Raw genomic sequence first — 20,110 nt, forward strand, 5'->3', positions numbered from 1 at the left:
CAACATGGACCCAGGGGCTTTTTCCTGGGTGGAATTCTTCAAAGGGCTGCAAACCTTTGTCCAAGCATACTCAGTACTGGCTGCGACTCAGTCCCAGGCGCCACCAGAAGCGCAAGACCTTCCAAGCACCTCTCGGACCCATCAAGACGTGCCCTTCCTAAGCAAGAGCCTCCCTATCGGGGATACAGACACCTTGGAGGATGAGACTGACTCCCTGGAGGAAGGAGAAATCCCCCCCCCAGGGATGGAACCATACCGAACCATGCTGCGATTCTTCTCCAAAGACGAGTTACCAGCTCTTGTGTTCCAGACCCTGAAGACGCTGGACATTCCAGGCACGGACACCACAGCGGAACCAAAGATAAACCCCCATCTTGGTCTCCCTCTGTCAGGCCTCATGCTATTTTTCAAAGTTGCAAGCCGTACAGCAACTGATTGACCTGGAATGGAATGCCCCAGAGGCCAGCTTCAAAGGAGGACGGGCCCTAGAAGCCCTATATTCCCTGGAACCCGCGGCTAAGGAACTCCTGCGGTTCCAAAGGTGGACGCCATGGTCTGTGCAACCTCCAAGTGCACGACCATTCCCGTTGAGGGAGGAGCGGCACTAAAGGATGCCCAGGACAAACGACTGGAATCCATCCTTAAACAGTCCTTTGACGTAGCAGCAATGACTCTTCAGATCGCTTCCTGCTGCGCCCTGGTGGCACATTCTTGCTTGCTCCTCTCCAGAGGCACAATCATGCCCAGTGAGACTATGGAACCTGCGGTATCCTTCCTCATGGATGCGCACCTCAGCCAGGAATGTTGCCTTGGCAGTGGCAGCCAGAAGACATCTATGGCTCCGAAATTGGTCAGCTGACGCGACATCCAAAGCGAACCTCATGAGGATGCCCTTTAAAGGATCTCTCTTGTTTGTAAGCGAATTGGAGAAGCTAGCCAACAAATGGGGCGAATCTCCAGTACCTTGTCTGCTAGAGGACAGGAACAAAAGAAATCAGCGCTCCTTCCCCCGAAGAACCAAGGGCAGAGGAGCTCAGCGCTTTAGACCGTACAAGAACACACACTACCAAGCACCTCGCCCTGCAGGCAGGGCTCAGTCTTTTTGGGACAGACACAACAAGAGGGGAGCTGGCTCATTGTGGGGTGCGCCCTGGCCGCACCTCACAATGAGAATCAGCAGACCCATCCACAGGAAGAAGTCATAAGGGACAGACTTACCTCTTCTATCAAAGATGGGTCGAGATAACGTCGGACAAGTGGGTCCTAACCATCATTCAAGAGGGATACTATCTGGACTTCCACAGCATCCCTCCAGACAAATTTGTGAGATCACCATGCCACTCCCACTCCAAGAGTACGGCAGTGGAAACCACACTGGCAAGACTACTCGGCCTAAAGGCGATAACCCCGGTGCCCGTGAACCAACAAAATACTGGTCACTGTTCCATTTATTTTATCGTTCCCAAGAAGGAAGGAACATTCTGGCCCATTCTGGACCTCAAGACCGTCAATAGTTACCTGAGGGTACCACACTTCCGCATGGAAACCCTATGCTCAGTCATAAGGGCAGTATAGCCGGGAGAATTCCTGACCTCACTGGATCTATCCGAAGACTATCTCCACATCCTGGCCCATCATGACCATCCGCGCTTCCTACGCTTTGCGATACTGAACCATCATTACCAGTTTCGAGCACTACCCTTTGGACTAGCTACCGCCCCTCAGACCTTCACCAAAATCATGGTGGTAATGGCGGCAACACTGAGGAAAGAAGGAATCCTCGTACATCCTTACCTGGACGATTGGCTGATCAGGGCAAAATCTCCAGAGGAGAGTCACCAGATGACCACCAGAGTCAAGAATCTGCCGCAGAATCTCGGGTGGGTCGTCAACACAGCCAAGAGCTGCATGCAGCCCTCCCAATCGCTAGAGTACCTGGGAGTCCGGTTCGACATCAAGCAGGACAAGGTTGTCCTTCACCCTCCAAGGAGAAGGAAACTGATGGGTCAGCTGCAAAAACTCTTGAACTATGCTCGCCCCAAGTTATGGGACTACCTCCAAGTCCTCAGCCTCATGACATCAACCCTGGAAGTTGTTCCATGGGCAAGGGCCCACATGCACCCAGTACAACATTCCCTACTGTCACGATGGAACCCGACGTCCCAGAACTACTCCATTCACTTCCAGCTACCAGCAGAGATTCGAACCCAGATCCAATGGTGGCTACAGGAAGACCATCTGAGCAAAAGAGTAAAACTATCCCCACCGAACTTGATCTTGCTCACCATGGATGCGAGCCTGTGAGGGTGGGGAGCCCACTGTCAGGAACTGATGGCCCAGGGACAATGGGACAAGGAAGAGGTGGGATGGAACATAAACCGACTGGAAGCCCGAGCAGTCAGACTAGCCTATCTACGATTCAGCCACAGACTCCGGGGCGAGTCTGTCAGACAACACCACAACCGTTGCCTACATCAACCGCCAGGGAGGAACCAGAAACCAACAGGTGTACCTGGAGATAGACCCCCTCATGGCATGGGTGGAAATAAACCTGTAAGGGATCTCGGCCTCCCACATCGTGGGAAAAGACAATGTCTTTGGTTTTATTGATCAAAATGTTGATTGTATTTTTTTATTCTATCTTTATGTTGTTTGTATTTTATTTTTTATTTCATTTTATAGTTTTTACTTTATTTTTTATCATTGTTAACTGCTTTGTTCAATCTTGTATTGGTAAAACGGTATATAAATATGTTAAATAAATAAATGTCTCAGCGGACTACCTCAACAGAGAGAGCTTAGACTCAGAGGAATGGACACAGTTGACCACAGCCTTCCAGTTGATAGTAAACCGCTGGGGAACCCCAGCCATGGATCTACTGGCAACCCGGTCCAACACCCAAGTTCCCAAGTCTTTCAGCCGCAGACGAGAACTGCAATCCTGGGGAATCGACGCCCTCATCCAGACCTGGCCACAGGAAGCCCTGATGTACGCTTTTCCCCCATGGCCACTACTGGGCAGTATCATCCGCAAGATAGAACACCACAGGGGTCTAGTACTTCTAGTGGCCCCGGACTGGCCAAGAAGGCCATGGTATGCAGACATGTGAAGACTTCTTGCAGGGAACCCTCTATGCCTACCTCCACACAGGGACCTTCTCCGGCAAAGACCGATCCTCCACGAAGACCCGATCTGATTCTCTCTTACGGTCTTGCCCTTGAGAGGACTCGCCTGAAGAAGAGTGGATACTCTAAGGCAGTGATTGACACCTTGCTTCAGGCATGTAAGTTCTCCACATCACTAGCTTACATACGAATATGGAGAGTATTTGAAGCCTGGTGTGAGGACTGCGAGATCCTCCCATGGACATTCAAAATCCCTTACATACGAATATGGAGAGTATTTGAAGCCTGGTGTGAGGACTGCGAGATCCTCCCATGGACATTCAAAATCCCCATGATCCTGGAATTTCTGCAGGACGGCTTGAAGAAGGGGTTGTCTCAACTTCCTCAAGGTTCAGGTGGCCGCGCTAGCCTGCTTCAGAGCCAAAGTGGACTGCATCAGTTCATCAACCCATCCAGATGTTTCTCGCTTCCTGAGAGGGGTCAAACAAATCTGACCACCATTAAAGTGGCCAGTGCCCCTATGGAATCTCGATCTAGTACTACACTTCCTAGCGGGAACTTCCTTCAGACCAATACGCGGCCTGTCACTACGGCTCCTGACCTTGAAGACTGCATTCCTAGTGGCAATATGTTCAGCCCGTCACATCTCTGAGCTTCAAGCGCTATCCTGTCGGGAACCGTTCCTCAGGTTCACACTGGGAGCCATACAGCTACGCACTGTCCCCTCCTTCCTACCGAAAGTGGTTTCTCAATTTCATCTAAACCAAACCATCTCGCTGCCATCTCCAGACGAACAGAAGGACTCTGAAGACTCACACCTTCCTCGCCATCTAAACATTGGCAGACTCCTAGTCCGATACCTGGAAAGATCGGAATGTGTGTGAAAGATGGACCACCTATTCGTCCTTCACAGCGGGAAGAAACAGGGGGAAGCGGCCTCACGGGCAACCATAGCCCGTTGGAGCAAAGAAGTAATCAAGGCAGCCTACATAGAGGCAAGGAAGCCCCCCTAGTCAAGGCCCATTCAACAAGGGCCCAGGCAGTGTCCTGGGTGGAAACCAAGATGCTGTTGCCCGCCAAGATCTGTCGGGCGGCGACGTGGTCCTCCATACACACCTCCTCCAGGTCCTATCGCCTGGATGTCCAGGCCCAGGAGGACACAACCTTTGCTAGGGCAGTATTAACTGGGCCATGGGAAGCCTCCTGCCCTGCTCGGGAGTAGCTTTTGTACATCCCATTGGTCCTGAGTCCATCTGGCTACATGTTAGGAAATGGAGAAATTACTTACCTGATAATTTTGTTTTCCTTATTGTGTAGACAGATGGACTCAGCACCCCACCCACGGCTGCCCCGGAATCTGGGAACCTCGTGTGACAAACCCCGAGAAAAAGACAAGCACGGGTAAGCCAGTTATTACCCCTAGTTTAAGACACCCATAGTTGCCGGGTGTCGGCGTTATCCGGTTGAGTGCACTGGCGGTCTCCAATTTGGAAATCAGTTGAACCAGTCCTTGTTAATCAAGTTATTAAAGCAAACATATATCCACAATTGCTTTTCGAGGAGAATACTGAAGAGCTGAGCTTCTTGCACGGGTATATGTAGGCTGACATCAGCTTTGAAATCTGACTCTGTCTCCCATCTGCTATCAGGCGTACACTATACTCATTGGTCCTGAATCCATCTGTCTACACTAAGGAAAGCAAAATTATCAGGTAAGTAATTTCTCCAATTGTAGAGAAGTAGTTAGTATTTAAAAGCAGCCTCAAAAAAGGTGAGTTTTTAGACTGGATTTGAATATGGCCAGAGAAGAGCACATGATTCACCAGCATGAAGAGAGCCTGAACTGCAGGAGATAACCACCTGCCATTACTGCAGAAAAAGCCAACTTTGTTGCTCTTGATGATCTATTGCTAGCATCGGTTTGCACTCCCTCCAGCCTGTTGTATCACCTGTGGCATCTCTCGGTCTCACAGTAGCTGTGGAACAGGCAAAACTGTCACCACTAGCATGAGAGGAGCAGGAGAGGCAGAGCCAAAGCAGCGGCAGCATGCACCACAAAGGACTATGAACACTGTGCTTCTTGTCCTTGTGGTAGCTGTCTCCTCGTCCCCCATCATCTTATTGTGTGGGCTTCCTGACTAGAAATGAAACCTGCATAGGGGTAGCAGGAAGAGGAGGCAGTGCTTTCAATGCCCCCCATTGTGCCTTCAGTCTCACTATTCTCATGCTTATGGTGGTTGCTTTGCTGCTCCTCTGCAGTTACCGTGAGAGAGAGAGAAAGATATGGGAGATGGGTATTAGGAGCAACAAATCAAGCAAGGGAGGAGGGAAGAGGTAGAGAGAGCCAAATGGAATACTGGTTTGGGGAGAAGGGGCTGGAAGATGTGGGGGTTAGAATCAGGGAGAGGGAGATCTCAGAGGGGCTGTGGCAGAAGAGGAAGAGAAGTGTAAGGGTGGGAAACGAGAGAAAGGAGCAAGACGGGTGAAAGGCTGGTAATGACCAGGAGAAAGATAGTTGGAGAAGAAAGATGGCAAGAAATGAAATTAAAGAAAGCTATCTGAGAGATAACTGAGGGAGAAATGGTTGTAGAAAATGGAATATATATATTTTTTTTTTTTGGGGGGGGTAATTTATGTATGATTTGTAATATGTTATGAAAAATGTATCATCTGTTTTGTGCCTCACTTTGGGTGTGGTCATAGTAAAGTGCATAACAATTAATAATTTTTTTAAATAAATGAAATGAGAACCAAGAAACCAAATTAAACAGACAAGATAAAACACTGAGAAAATAACCAAAATAGAGAGAGAAACATATTTCATATCTAGTATGGTTACTGGAATATGACTTCAAAAATATTAAAATAAATTTGTACTTTTATATGCTATTTATATTTTGTAAATTGTGATTGCAAATATTGACAAGTAGCACTGTAATACTTTTGTTTGCTTTGATTTCCTTATAATCCTGCTAGACCAGTTCAGACAAGTGGACTTTCCTCTGTCTCATATTGTGAGCCCTTTTTCTAGAGCGAGGCAGGTAGAAATGATTACCTATGAGAGGAAAATAAGGTGATATGTTTACTGAATGTAAATGCTTTAAAGGTCAGCCATAGTTGTAACCTTCATGGAGCAGACACTGTCTCTTTTATGTGTATTTCTACAGCCCTGCATAAGTCTAGTAGCACTTTAGAAATAAATAGTAGTAGTGCAAGGCTCTGTTAGGCAGCATGGTTTTCTATAGGTAACATAATGGAAGTCAAGAAGATGAAATTTAATTACCTATAGGTTTAAGGGAGAACTCTCTTCCTGTTGGGGTGTTCAGAATATGGAGCCTTCTGCCTAGGCCTCTGTTCGGTTCTAAGGGCCATAGCAGAAGTGTTCACATCGTTGCTCCTGTCAGATTCCTGTGCCTACTTCATGACAGACATGAGAGAGAGAGAACAAAGTACATGTTTATGGCACCCCTCTGACTCGTTTTCCCTGCCTTGCATTCAAAAGAGGGTTTTATAGTGTGTTTTTTTTGTTTTGCTTTTTTTAACCAGTTCCAACTGTTTTTGCTCTTGTGGCAGTTTGTAAGCAAACTGCTAATACTGGGACAAAAAGAAAAGTAAAATCTCAGAACAGTCCTCATGCTTTGCAAACTGATACATTGAAAGAGGAGCCTTTTTAATGGATAAATATATGATCCTACCAGTATTCCTGGATATGGATATGTGGATGAGTCTCCAAATAAAACCTCAATTAAGCTTTAATGGTGTCAACATAAGCAACTTCTATAACATTTTATCAGCTTACAGAAGTACTGAAACAGAATTTGTGAAATTATTTTAAAGCTTTGGATACTAAGACTGATACCATTTTTCACAGGTGATACATGTGAGTATCTTCTCTCCAGTGGCAGATTTCTTGGGGAAAATGTCTGGCAACCCCACAGTTGTATGATGCATAAGTATAAAAATAGGTAAGAATACCAAGGTATTTTTTTCTTTTCTTTTAATAGCAATCTTTGTAATACGATGAAAGAAATGCAAGAACCAAGCATTGTTCACCTGCAAAAAAAACGATACAGAGGTTGGTGGCAACTTTCATAGAGTTGCAGATTTATCAAGGCATAAGCTTGCATCGGGCAAAGAGAGCTCTTGTCCTCAAAAGCTTATGCCAATAAATCTGTTAGTCTGTAAGGTGTAATAATGGGTGATTTCCATTACCCTGACACTGACTGGGTGAATGTCACATCAGGACATACCAAGAAAATAAAGTTTCTAGATGATATAAATGACTGCTTTGTGGAGCAGCTGGTGCAGGAACCAACAAGAGTGGGGAGCTATTTTCGATCTAATTCTTAGTGGAACACAGTTTGGTGCAAGATGTAATAGTATAATGTAGTAATGATTAAATTTGCTGCTGATAAAAAAAATTATTCAAAGTTTTTAAATTACAAGAGAATTATAAGAGATTGAGAGACTGAGCATCCAGGTGGCATTTAATATGAACAAGCGCAAAGTGATGCACATAGGGAAGAAGAACACAAATTATAGCTACACGATTAAAGGTTCCATATTAGAGTCACCACCCAGGAAAAAGATCTAAGGGTCATCGTGGATAATATGTTGAAATCTTCTGCTCTGTGTGCAGCAACAACCAAGAAAGCAATGCTAATGCTAGGAATTATTAGGAGAGGAATGGAGAATAAAACAGAGAACATCATAATGCCTCTTATTGCTCCATGGTGCAGCCACACCTTGAATGTGCAGTTCTGGTCACCATATCTCAAAAAAGATACAGTGGAATTAGAAAAGGTACAGAGAAAGGCGATCAAAATGATAAGGAGGGATGGACCGATTACTCTGAGGAAAGGCTAAAGAAGTTAGGCTTCTTCAGTTTGGAGAAGAGACAGCTGAGGGGGAGATATGACAGAGGTCTATAAAATAATGAGTGGAGTGGAATGGGTAAACGCAAATCTGTTGTTTACTCTTTCAAAAAGTACAAAGACTAGGGGAAATGCAGTGAAGTTACTAGGTGATACGATTAAGACAAATTGGAAGAAAATACTTTTTTACTCCATGAATAATTAAATTATGGAATTCATTGCTGGGACGATGTGATGAAAGCTATTAGTGTAGCTGGGTTTAAAAAAGGTTTAGACAAGTTCTGCAGGAAAAGTCCATGAACCTTTATTAAGTTGGACTGGGGGAAATCCACTGCTTATCCCTGGGATAATCAGCATGGAATCTATCAAATCTTTTGGGATCCTGTCAGATACTTATGAAATGAATTGGCCTTTGGCCACTATTTGAAACAAGATTCTGGGCTTGGTGGAATTTCAGTCTGACCTAGTGTGGCAAATCTTAAGTTCTTATGTTCTTAAGAATTGGTTTTAGAGATTGGATAAAAGAAATAGGGAAAGGAGCTGGGTGTTAGTTTAAAGCAGAAGGTCTCGAAACTATGGCCTAAGGGCTGGATGTACCCCTCAGCTGCCATAGTGTCCAAGGGTCCACCCAAATCTCACTAATTATAACACTAGCATCCCTAATGGACCAGTCGGCATTGAAGAAGTACTATCCAATTTACAGGAAAGCCTATTTTCAGTGGCACCGCTTTTGTTTGTATTCTGCTTACCGTCTGTTGGCCTACCCCCCCCCCCCCCCCCCCCCCCCCACCGGTGAGACCCCAGCAACCGCAACAACAGCAGCCCCGAGGTAGTCAATGAGCCAGAGGCAGCAACACTTGCTGCCAACCAATAACAATACGAAGCCCCAACAAGGTTTTTAGAAATGCAAGGGCCACTTCTACTGTTATGCACGGGGTGGGGGATCTCCCACTTCTACACCTCTTGGGAAGCCATCACCTCCGACCGTTGGGTTCTCTCCATAGTCAAAAGAGGGTTACTCCCTACATGTCAAAGCATCAATCCATCTTGGGGAATCTGAGCTGCTTGCAGAAGGAAGTCTCTACGCTGCTCCAACAACACTATCTGGCAGATTCCCAAATCACAGCTAGGATGGGGATTCTACTCCCAGTACTTCCTCATCCCCCAAAAATCGGGAGGACTCTCAAGTCCATCCTGCCCTTTCTTCAACCCAATGATTAGATGTGCTCGCTGGACCTCAAGGATGCTTACTCAGATATTTTATTTATTTATTTATTTATTTAACAGTTTTATATACCGACCTTCATAGTAAATAACCATATCGGACCGGTTTACAATAAACAAAGAATATAACTGGGGTAACAATTCAAGTAAACAAAAGTAAACAGTAGGTAGGAATGAGTCAAAGTTACAATTAACAGGGTAAGCGAACTTGGAAGCTTGCAATAAGCTGGAAAGAAGATAAGGCAGGAAATAAATATGAAGTTATATCATAGGGCGCACGGGTTGAAGCTTAATGGTGCTTTAACCTGGAAGAATCAGATATCCCCATCACCCTTCCTCATTGCAATACCTGTGCATTCAGGTCATCAGTCACCACTACCAATACAAAGTTCTCCCTTTTGGCCTCTCGTCTGCCCTGAGAGTCTTCACCAAATGTCTGGTGGTAGCAGTGGCCCACCTCAGGAAATAGGGAATACGATTGTTTCCATAACTCCATAACTCGATGACTGGTTGCTGGTAGCATCCCAACACAGCACCTTACAAAACAACCTACACACGCTGATTCAATGCCTAGAAGGCCTGGGGTTAATAATCAACTATGAGAAATCCTGCCTTTAACCAACACAGAACCTCCAGTTCATCGGCGCCCATATAAGTACAGCTCAGGATTGGGTGTTCCTGCCCACGGACAGGGCCCATGTGCTGCGTACCCTAGCTCTATGATGAGGGACTCTGTTCACACATCGGCCCGAGAGCGCTTGACCTTGCTCGATCACATGGCAGCGGCCATCTACGTTGTACTCCACATCCGTTTGCACATTCGTCAGCTGCAATGGGGCCTCAAGTCCCAGTGGATACAGTTCTCCCAACTGTTGTCCTGCTGGGTTCTTCTTACCCCCAGCATGAAATCTGATCTGGATTAGTGGTTACGCCCCGCGACCCTCTCGGTGGGAGTAACGCTGCGCCCTGCGGCTTATCAGTTGATTATCACAGATGCCTTGAACACAGAGGGGCGGATTTTCAGAGCCCTGCTCGCCTAAATCTGCCCAAAACCGGGCGGATTTAGGCGAGCAGGGCCCTGCGCGCCGGTGAGCCTATTTTACATAGGCCTACCGGCGCGCGCAGAGCCCCGGGACTCGCGTAAGTCCCGGGGTTCTCCGAGGGGGGCATGTCAGGGGGCGGGCCCGGTCGTCGCGGCGTTTAGGGGGCATGTCGGCAGCGTTTTGGGGGCAGGTACGATGGCGTGGCTAAGGCCCGGGGCGGTCCGGGGGCGTGGCCGCGCCCTCCGTACCCGCCCCCAGGTCACGTCCCGGCGCGCAACAGGCCTGCTGGCGCGCGGGGATTTACTTCTCCCTCCGGGAGGCGTAAATCCCCGGAGAAAGGTAAGGGGGGGGTGTGTAGACGGGGCCGGGCGGGTGGGTTAGGTAGAGGAAGGGAGGGGAAGGTGAGGGGAGGGCGTTAGAGGATTCCCTCCAAGGCCGCTCTGATTTCGGAGCGGCCTTGGAGGGAACGGGGGTAGGCTGCGCGGCTCGGCGCACGCCGGCTATACAAAATCAATAGCCTTGCGCGCGCCAATCCAGGTTTTTAGCAGATACGCGCGGCTCCGCGCGTACTTTTGTTTGCGCCTGGAGCGCCAACAAAAGTACGCCAACGCACCTTGTTTGAAAATCTACCCCAGATTGGGGGGGCCCACTTAGGTCACTTCCGTATACAGGGACTCTGGTCCTGCTGGGAGAAGACCCAGCAGATAACCCTCCTGGGGCTCAGGCATTGGCAACGCAATATGCACGTTCGAGGGATTCCTGTGGGGAAGTCTCGTCATGGTCCACACGGCAATCAGGTCACAATGTTCTACATAAACAAAGGAGGTTCAGGTTCCTGGAGGTTGTGCATGGAAATGGTGTGCATTCTATAATGGGCAGAGGAATGCTCAAATCATTCTACAGGCGACCTACTTACCCAGGGTGGAGAGCTCCACTGCAGACAAGTAAAGCAGGATCTTCCACTCGCACGAGTGGGAACTTCGCCAGGATGTGGCAGAATCCGTCTTCCAGATCTGGGGCCTCCCACGCATAGATCTCTTTGCAACGGAGGTCAACAGGAAATTGTAAGCGTTCTGCTCAGTGTACCCAAGCCAGACTCGCCTGGCACCAGTCGCATTCCTCATACATGGATGGGAGGACTCCTTTATGTGTACCCCCCCCCCCCCCCCCCCCCCCCCCCCCCCCCCCCCGCTACCGCTCATTTCAAGGACCATACAGAAGTGTATAGTAGACTTGGTGGATCTCATCCTGATCATTCTGGCATGTCCCAGACAGCCGTGGTGCACCTATCTTGTACATCTGTCCACAAAACTACCCATTCCACTGGGCCACAGTACAGCTCTGCTGTTGCAGGTTGGAGGCCCTCTGCTTCACCAGTTATACTCTTCCCTTTACCTCATGATGTGGAGATTGAAAGGGCCATATTAAGTCACCTACAGCTGCCCTCAGGAGTCCAGGACATTCTAATATCATCCCGAAAGTTCTCCACAGGCGCAACTATCAAGGAAAATGGCTGAGATACGCAACTTGGTGTAACGCCAAGGGGATAGACCTCCTTCTCCTGCTCCCCAAGTTGCTTTTGGAGTACCTCCACTCCCTGTTTCAGTCAGGACTGGCGATGGCATCGGTGAGAGTTCATGTCAGCATGATTGCAGCTTATCACCATCTCTACCAGGGACTGCCAATCTCCAACCATCCTCTGGTTTCTCGCTTCATGAAGGGCATTCTGCATCTCCAACCACCATTACACAAACCACCCGTCCCGTGGGATCTCAGTCTCGTTCTGGAGCAGCTGATGCTGCTGCTGCTGCCCTTTGAACCCTTGGAATCGGCTCATACAAGATACCTCTCTTGGAAAGTGCTATTCTTAGTCGCCCTAACCTCCACAAGGAGAGTCAGTGAGCCACAGGTGCTTGTTCACTATTTGCCATACCTGGAATTCCATCATGACAAGGTGACCTTATGGATCCATCCTTCCTTTCTGCCCAAGGTAGTCTGTTTTCCACATAAACCAGACTATCACCCTGCCGACCTTCTTCCTGAAACCACACAAGTGGCTTCATACACTGGACTGCAAGCGAGCTGTGGCGTATTATAAGCGGAGATCACAGTCCGAAAGCAGGGCCTCTCAACTCTTCGTTTCCTTCAAACCAAACGCTCTGGGTCAGTCTGTTTCCAAGAGGACCCTTTCAACTTGGATTTTGCAGTGCATTCAGTACTGTTATGCCAAAAGATTAGAGACTCTAACCAGTTCACAGAAAGCACATCAAGTCAGAGCAAAGGCGGCATCAGTAGCTCATCTACATGAGGTTCCGATCCAGGACATTTGCAAGGCAGCCACGTGGTCCTCCCTGCATACGTTCACGGCTCGTTACTGTCTAGACCAGCAAGCCATGGCTGTTGCAGTGATGGGAAGATCCATACTCCATTCCGTCACTACATAGAGAGACTCTCCGCTGCCATGGATGGGGTTGAGCGCAACCTGTCAGACTCTGACTTCTTGAAACTTTCCAGCTCTCTGCTAGAACCTCTTTTGGTTGCGCTCTCACCTTCAGCTGGGGACTCCCAGACAGCATGGCTAATTCAGCCATGCTTATCTGCGGGGAAAAAAAGCAAGCTTGCTTACCATAAATGGTGTTTTTCTTAGCTAGCAGGATGAATTAAGCATGCTGGCCCACCCGCCTACCCGGAGAGTCTCCACATTGCGCTTGGCAGATATGCTTTTGGGATCGACTGAGGAGAAGATGGCGCTGCGCAGGAAAGGATGCACAGCCTCACACAGAGCAAAGCTCTGTCAGCTTAATTAAGCTCCGCCCGGCCGTCCCGGACGATGTCCCCAGACAGCATGGCTAATTCATCCTGCTATCTACAGAAAACACCGTTTACGGTAAGCAAACTTGCTTTTATTTCACCTTCTCATAAACTATAAATGGAAAACAGTAGGCCAGCAGTGTTTTTCAGACTGTGTGTGTGTGTGTGTGTGTGTGTGTGTGTATGTATATGTATATATATATTATATATATACACAGCAGATGGAGGGTTAATTCTCATCTTTTTGCAGTCTGAACAGCTGTATAAATGCAGGCTCAGGTACTTGCAGCAAATAATACATTTGCTGACCTGAGCATGCAGCAGAAGTAGGATGGTCTTCTGTGACTTTTTTGCTTTTTCATGCAGAAAGTTGCATGATTGCAATATGCTAATTCAGTGGAATTAATGTTGCTTTTTTTTTTCTCTCTGATTTGCAGTGAAGCGCAAAAATGCCTCATGGACAAACACATCGTATTTGTAGGAGATTCCAGAATTCGTCAGTTATTTTATTCATTTATCAAAGTTCTAAATCCTCACGTCAAAGAAGAAGGAAACAAGGTGAGATTTACTTCTCTGACAATATACTGCCTTTTAGAAACAATCAAAGCAGTTTATAATTATGTACAATTGTGCTCATAAGTTTACATATCCATGGCAGAATTTGTAGCATTTTAAGAAAACACGACTGATCAGACAAAATACGTCTGTTATTTTTAATGTTTCAAATTAAACTATTATGCATCACAAAATAGCACAATCATTAAAGAAACCATACCAATAAAGGAAATAATAAAATGGTCCTGTTCAAAAATTTGCACACCCTTAGTTCTTAATATCATGTGGCCATGTGATGGCCACTCCAGAACCTTCACCTTCTGCTGCTGCAGCCACTGAATAGTCTGGAGTGGCCACCAATCTCCTGTCCTCAGCGTTATTGAGCCACTTTCGGAGAACTCAAACATGCAGTTCATGCTAGACAACCAAAGAATGTACAGAATCTGGAGGCTTTTTGCCAAGAGGAATAGGCAGCTTTACCACTATCATGTGATGCATATTTAATATGAAGCACATTAAAAATAACAGATGAGTTTTGTCTGATCACTCATGTTTTCTTTAAATATTAAACATGAGGACCACTCTTAATTCTCTAAAAAAAAAAAATATATATATAGGAAATTAGTATCAGCAGTGCTCTTTCAATACAATCTCCAGTCTTTTCCCCGCAATGGGCTTCAACCAGTCTCATATGTGGGCACTAGATTTTACGTCATTTACTTCGTCCCATATATCGATTTTTACTCCATTTTATTTATTTCCTAAAAACGTATTTATTATTAATCCTTCCCATTATTGAAAATACATTTTCAAATTATCTTTCACTAACTCTACGTATACTTAGAACCTCTCATTTGCTTGAAAGTTCTTAATTTCTTTTACTGCCTGCTGCGGTGCTCCCACTTATCTAAACCCGACATTGACAATTTTTCGGCATGTTCCCATGCCTTCTTCAGGGGACACAACGTCGCTCTAGAAAAAAAGAACACCGCAGACACTCATAACATATATTCAAACTGGTTCCCTTTTTCCTTATTTACCCACCTCTTTCCACTACAGTCGGACTTACTCTCTTTTACAGCCCAAACAGGCTCCATATTGCAGCTCTCCAAAATGGCGTTCAACGCTTATATGCCCTTTACCGGAAGTGTAGTTTTATATAGACAAACTCCCACTTGCCTACCATCCAATCGGAGCTACCCCCTTACATAAATACTGACCAATCCACTGCTTTGTTTAATCCTGCTGGATGTACCGTACTCCAAAACTCCAACACTGTTCCCTCTGTAATAACCTGAAATTCATATTTTACACCCCTCGCATCACAACACAACACTTCCAAGACTGTACATCGTAGATCTTCAAATTCAAGCCCTTTATCTAAGCAGTGCTGCACCAACAGTGCCTCAACATTTTTACACTTCAGGGCACTTTTATGCTCAAGCAGGCGAGTTTTAAGTTTCCTCATTGTCTTCCCTATATAAAGCAATTCACAAGGACACCACACTACATACACAAGTTTACTTGATAAGCATGTGGTCCTCACGTTAGGTTTATAACCCCGCAATTTTTGCAGGGGTAGATTGCTGTTAGAACGTGCTTGTGCGCACATTGAACACGAATTACACGGATAGTGACCCACTTGCTCGTCTACCCTTACCACATCTCCTTTATAGAACAAGTGCACCACTTGATCTTTTATATTGCTCCCTCGCCGGAAAGCTATCATCGGCTTTTCCTTAAAAACAGAATTTAAAAATGTATTTCAATAATGTGAAGGATTAATAATAAATAAGTTTTTAGGAAATAAATAAAATGGAGTAAAAATTGATATATGGGAAGAAGCAAATGACGTAAAATCTAGTGCCCACATATAAGACTGGTTGAAGCCCATTGCGGGCAAGAGCCTGGAGATTGTATTGCAAGAGCACTGCTAACTCTGATACTAATTCCCTATGGGGTAGATTTTAAAAATTTGCGTGATCGCGTACTTTTGTTCGCGCGATTTTATAAGATACGCGCGTATCTTATAAAATCCGGGGTAGGCACGCGCAAGGGGGTGCACATTTGTGCAACCTGCGCGCGCCAAGCCCAGCGCGTGCTGCCTGTTCCCTCCGAGGCCGCTCCGATTTTGGAGCGGCCTCGGAGGGAACTTTCCTTCGCCCACCCCCTCTTATCTTTGTTGGCAGATTTACGTCTGCTAAAAGCAGACGTAAATCTGCGCGTGCCAGCGGGCTGCTGGCGCGCTATCATCCGACCCGGGGGCTGGTCCGGAGGCCTCGACCACGCCCCCGGGCTGGTGCCACGCCCCCAGGCCCACCCCCGAAATGCTGCGTCATTTCGGGACCGCCCCCTCCCCACCCTTTTTACAAAGCCCCTGGACTTACTTCGTCCCGGGGCTCTGCGCGCGCCGGCGGCCTATGCAAAATAGGTGCGCCGGCGCGCGTAAATCCAGCCGGATTTACACGCGCAGGACATTTAAAATCCGCCCCTATATGTTTTAGAGAATTAAGAGTGGTCCTCATGATTGGGAAGGGTTGTTTTTTGATGTTTGATATGTGAGGTAATTAAACCATATTGTGTTTGCAGCATTCTTTAAATACTACATATCTTACAAATTTTGCCAAGGGGTATGTAAGCTTATGCGCACAACTGTATAAGGTCATAGTTACATTTAATGTTAAACAAGATTTAAATATTCAGAGAAATAGTGTAGCACGAATGGTGGTGCTGCCACCCCGATATCTAGAGGCCACTTTTAAGAACATAGAGGTTAATTTTCAAAAGCCTTCTCCATAAACAAGCAGGGCTGAATTAGTCATGTGGGTGACTTCATCCGACAGCACCAAACACACACACACACTTTCACTTATCTGGTAGAGCTTTTGTACAAATTCCTGTGTGGGTGTTGCCTTGTGAGCCTCCTCAGTATTATTTCATCAGAGCACCAGCATGAACGTGTATTTACTGTTTTCTGTGAAATTCTTCATGGCTTTTTCTTGAAAGTTGCCTCAGCAGCCCCAAACAGCACATTTCAGTGCTGCTTAAATATAAAAAAAAGAATGAAGACATATTTTTTTCTTCAGTGTCCAGCAGGCAAAAAGCCACAGTGAGTGGTTTCAAGGATTACATATGTGCAAGGAAAATGGTTATAACCAATAGATACAACTGTAACAGGCACAATTTGCCTTCTCACTCACTACCTATTTCTTGCCCCAGCCCTTCCACCTCTCCGTTTTTTACCATGAAAAAACCCCTATATTGCACAGTTACTCGAGAGAGAATATTTTTATTGGATGCATGTGGCCACAGTGTAGGTCAATTACATACCACAAATCAATCACTGAATATAAATAGTATATGCTAACTTCCCAAATACCCTAGGGGGGCCCCACACCCTCACCTGCACAATTTCATTTCACAACAATACTCAATAAGCATTGCACTGTCGTGGTGTTGGCTGTGCAAGCCAACTCCTGTTTACACATTTCGGTATCTGGAATGCAGGGCTGTCAAAGCCTCACCCCTAAGGTTGTACTGGAATTTGGTCCTTGATTACTAGGCAAGTCATTCTGTGCTAATCGACAAAAGCCTACTCTGTAAAAGAGCAGGAGTCACTCACTCACGCATTGTAGGGCCAGGAAGTCCAGTTACCTCATTTTCCCTGCCTGGCCAGCTTAAACACATTATTTGCTTGTGTCCGTGAATGTGGCCAATCCCGCCACAACCTGTGGCAGCAAAACTTCACTTTCCAAGGACTCTTTCCCCCCCCCCCCTCCTTTTCAATCTAGCTGCATCCATATCTCAAACTCAGTAATGCCAGACAGTGCTGCAGACATATCCATGTCTATACTTCAGACTTAGAGATGCTGTAACATAAATGTATAGAGTAGCACTGTAAGCTTATCAGGTCCATATATATGAAAATAGGTCCTACACATGTATCAAGGTCTCTCTCAAGTCACTGCCCTGCCCCTTCTCTAGTGTATATGATACATGGGGGGCAGGGGAGGGGAAAAGGAGAAGGCAGCCCCTTTTGTCATGCGCATAAGATTATCACACAGGATGTGCAACCTAGGAGACATCCAAAGGGGGCACTTTCAGTCCGTCCCGTACCTGCCAAGCAAACACTGGAATCTTTTGCAAGAAACATGCATGACTGAGGAAATAAATACAGCTTATAAACAGGTAAAGCCAAGGGGCAGCAACAGTACCTACACGGGAGGGTGAGGCCAAAAGGGCAACTACCACTCAAACTATGTTAAGGAACTGGGCAGCCAGTAAATCTGAGACAGTCAGGTAGACAAGGAAGTTGTTAAAGTTGTGAACAGGAATTTTCGAACCAGAAAAGAATGCATTACAGCCTCAAGGATTTGTTTTGTTAGTTTTTGTTGTTTTTTTAGGGTGCTGTAACAATATTATATTGATTTAAATATTAGCCAAGAAGGAGGTGAGGTCTACACAAATTCAAAGCAGTATCAAAATGCTGGGAGTTCATCAGTGAAAAGTAGAATTTTTAATCATATCAAATGCAGCAATCAAATTAATCTGTTAGTTATTTCAATCTTGGTCAGTCCCCCAAAACAATCATGTTTCCCTGTACGTACCCAGAACAGTCCAGACTCCTGGGTTTGGTCTCCCTTCCAGCAGATGGAGACAGAAAGTTTTACTGACACTGCTACTTAACCACATGTGCTACCTGCAGTTCCTCAGTATTTCTCTGTCTCCAGTAGATGGTAGATGGGGGCAAAACCTGCAGTTCTGCAGTCTAGGCAATTTTTTCCTGAGCCTTCCTCCTGGAGGTTTTTGAATCCTGGTGGGTTCTTCCCTGTCCAGCTGAGGCGGACGAGCCGGGGGTCGGTGACCCTTGTGGGTGCTCGTACCATGCACCTGTGGGGTGTAAACGTGTTGGTCTTCCAGATCCCTCCCCTTCACGAGGCCGCTCAGGCAGCTGCAGGCTCCAGATGTCCTTTAGTCTGAGGCAGTCTATTCTCAGTTTGGGAGTTTTGAGCAAAGTTTGGGAGTTTTGAGTAAAGTTAAAAAAAATAATAATAAAAGGAAAACATCTGAAGGCAGTTGCATGGCTCGGCTGTGCAGGTGGCTTCCTCCTCACTGTTTAACATGGCTGAAGTAGGTTTATTTTGTTCTTGATTTTCTCCCACGTGTGTCAGTCAGCTTCTCCTCGTGTGCGATGGGCCGCGGCTCAGCATGCCGCGTGTGAGGCTCGACATGGTCACGGCTTAGTTGGCTCGAGCTGTGCGCCAGCTGTTCAGAGGGCAGCGAGGACTTGGAACATCGCCCAGCAACCGCGAAACAGTGTCAGAAGTCCCTCGCTTCTGTTTCGGTGTCGCTCCGGGGCCCTGGCCGAGGTGTTGTTCCCTGTCTGTACCGGATCAGTCCAGACTGTGGGTTATGCCTCCCTTCCAGCAGATAGAGACAGAGAAAAACTTGAAGAGCACCCCCTCTTAACCTGGAGTGTCAGTATGTCTCTGTCTCCAGCAGATGGAGGTGGCAAACCCTGTGGTCTTGCCCTTTTATTGGGGTTAAGGCCATCTCTTCATTAAAAAAAAAAAAAAAAAAAAAAAAGTTTTAGTAGGAAACAAACAGCTGAGGATCAAGCAGGATTCAACATATCCTCCCAGGGTGTAGGCAGGTCCTAGTAGGACTCTTCCCCCTGGTAGCAGGCAAAGAGCTGGGGTTGGTGGCCCCACGGGGCTCCTAGAGGTAAGGCGCCTGGGGGGAAATACCGGTGGTCCGGTCCCTGCCCCCCTCCTTGTTGCCCCGGCCTGTTGAAAAAAAAAATTAAAGTTATAGAGGCAGCCTGTCAGCCTTTTTTCTAACTTTTGTGCTGTACGGCTGCTGTTGCTATTTTTTATTCTGGGCTACGGGTAGCTTACCGGCATTTTTTCTTCTTAGCTGGCCAGTTTTCTTTGTCGCTGCTATTTTTACTACGGCCCCTCTCTCTCTTTGGCACCTCTCCGGGGTTCCCCGATGCCGCGTCCCACTCGTTGTGTGGCCTGTGGAGAGTCGGCTTCGCACCTCTCTCGCACAGGCCTTTGCTCCCGCTGCCTCTCCGGAGGTGAAGGCAGCTCAGATCGGGGACTGGAGTTTCCTCCTTAAGGCCCGTGTGATCTGCTCCTCATGAGCCTCTGGCCGTTCCATTCCAGCTGAGCGTGAGAACGCGGCCATTTTAGATACTTTAACAACATGGGCCTGCACCGTGGGGGGAGGGGATCTCCCACCCAATTTATTACCTGGCCCTGCCAGTCCAGAAGCTCCATCGGAATCGGACCAGAACTTTTCTGATGGTCATCCCAATCCCCAGGTGGGGGAAGGGGGCGGAGCAAATTCTTTTTCTCTAGACTTTGTGCTTTTAATGCACAAAGCCTTCCTAGACACCCAGGCACAACAACCTGAAACTTTTGCTTTTGGGTCGCCCTGAGGGGCCCCCTAAAAGCTGCCTAAGCACCAGGACTG

At 46.9% G+C, this 20,110-nt stretch overlaps 1 protein-coding gene across 1 annotated transcript in view; it reads left to right on the forward strand.

Moving 5' to 3' along the window:
• The window catches only part of CASD1 (CAS1 domain containing 1), a 125,646-nt gene that overhangs the window by 13,421 nt on the left and 92,115 nt on the right, over positions 1 to 20,110 (forward strand). The window contains exons 2-3 of the mRNA XM_029588901.1: positions 6,998 to 7,091; positions 13,516 to 13,636. Of these exons, the coding sequence (XP_029444761.1) occupies positions 6,998 to 7,091; positions 13,516 to 13,636 (215 nt within the window). The remainder of the gene's footprint in view (positions 1 to 6,997; positions 7,092 to 13,515; positions 13,637 to 20,110) is intronic.

Source organism: Rhinatrema bivittatum, chromosome 2 (genome assembly GCF_901001135.1).
Source record: "Rhinatrema bivittatum chromosome 2, aRhiBiv1.1, whole genome shotgun sequence".
In the NCBI taxonomy this organism is placed as follows: domain Eukaryota; kingdom Metazoa; phylum Chordata; class Amphibia; order Gymnophiona; family Rhinatrematidae; genus Rhinatrema; species Rhinatrema bivittatum.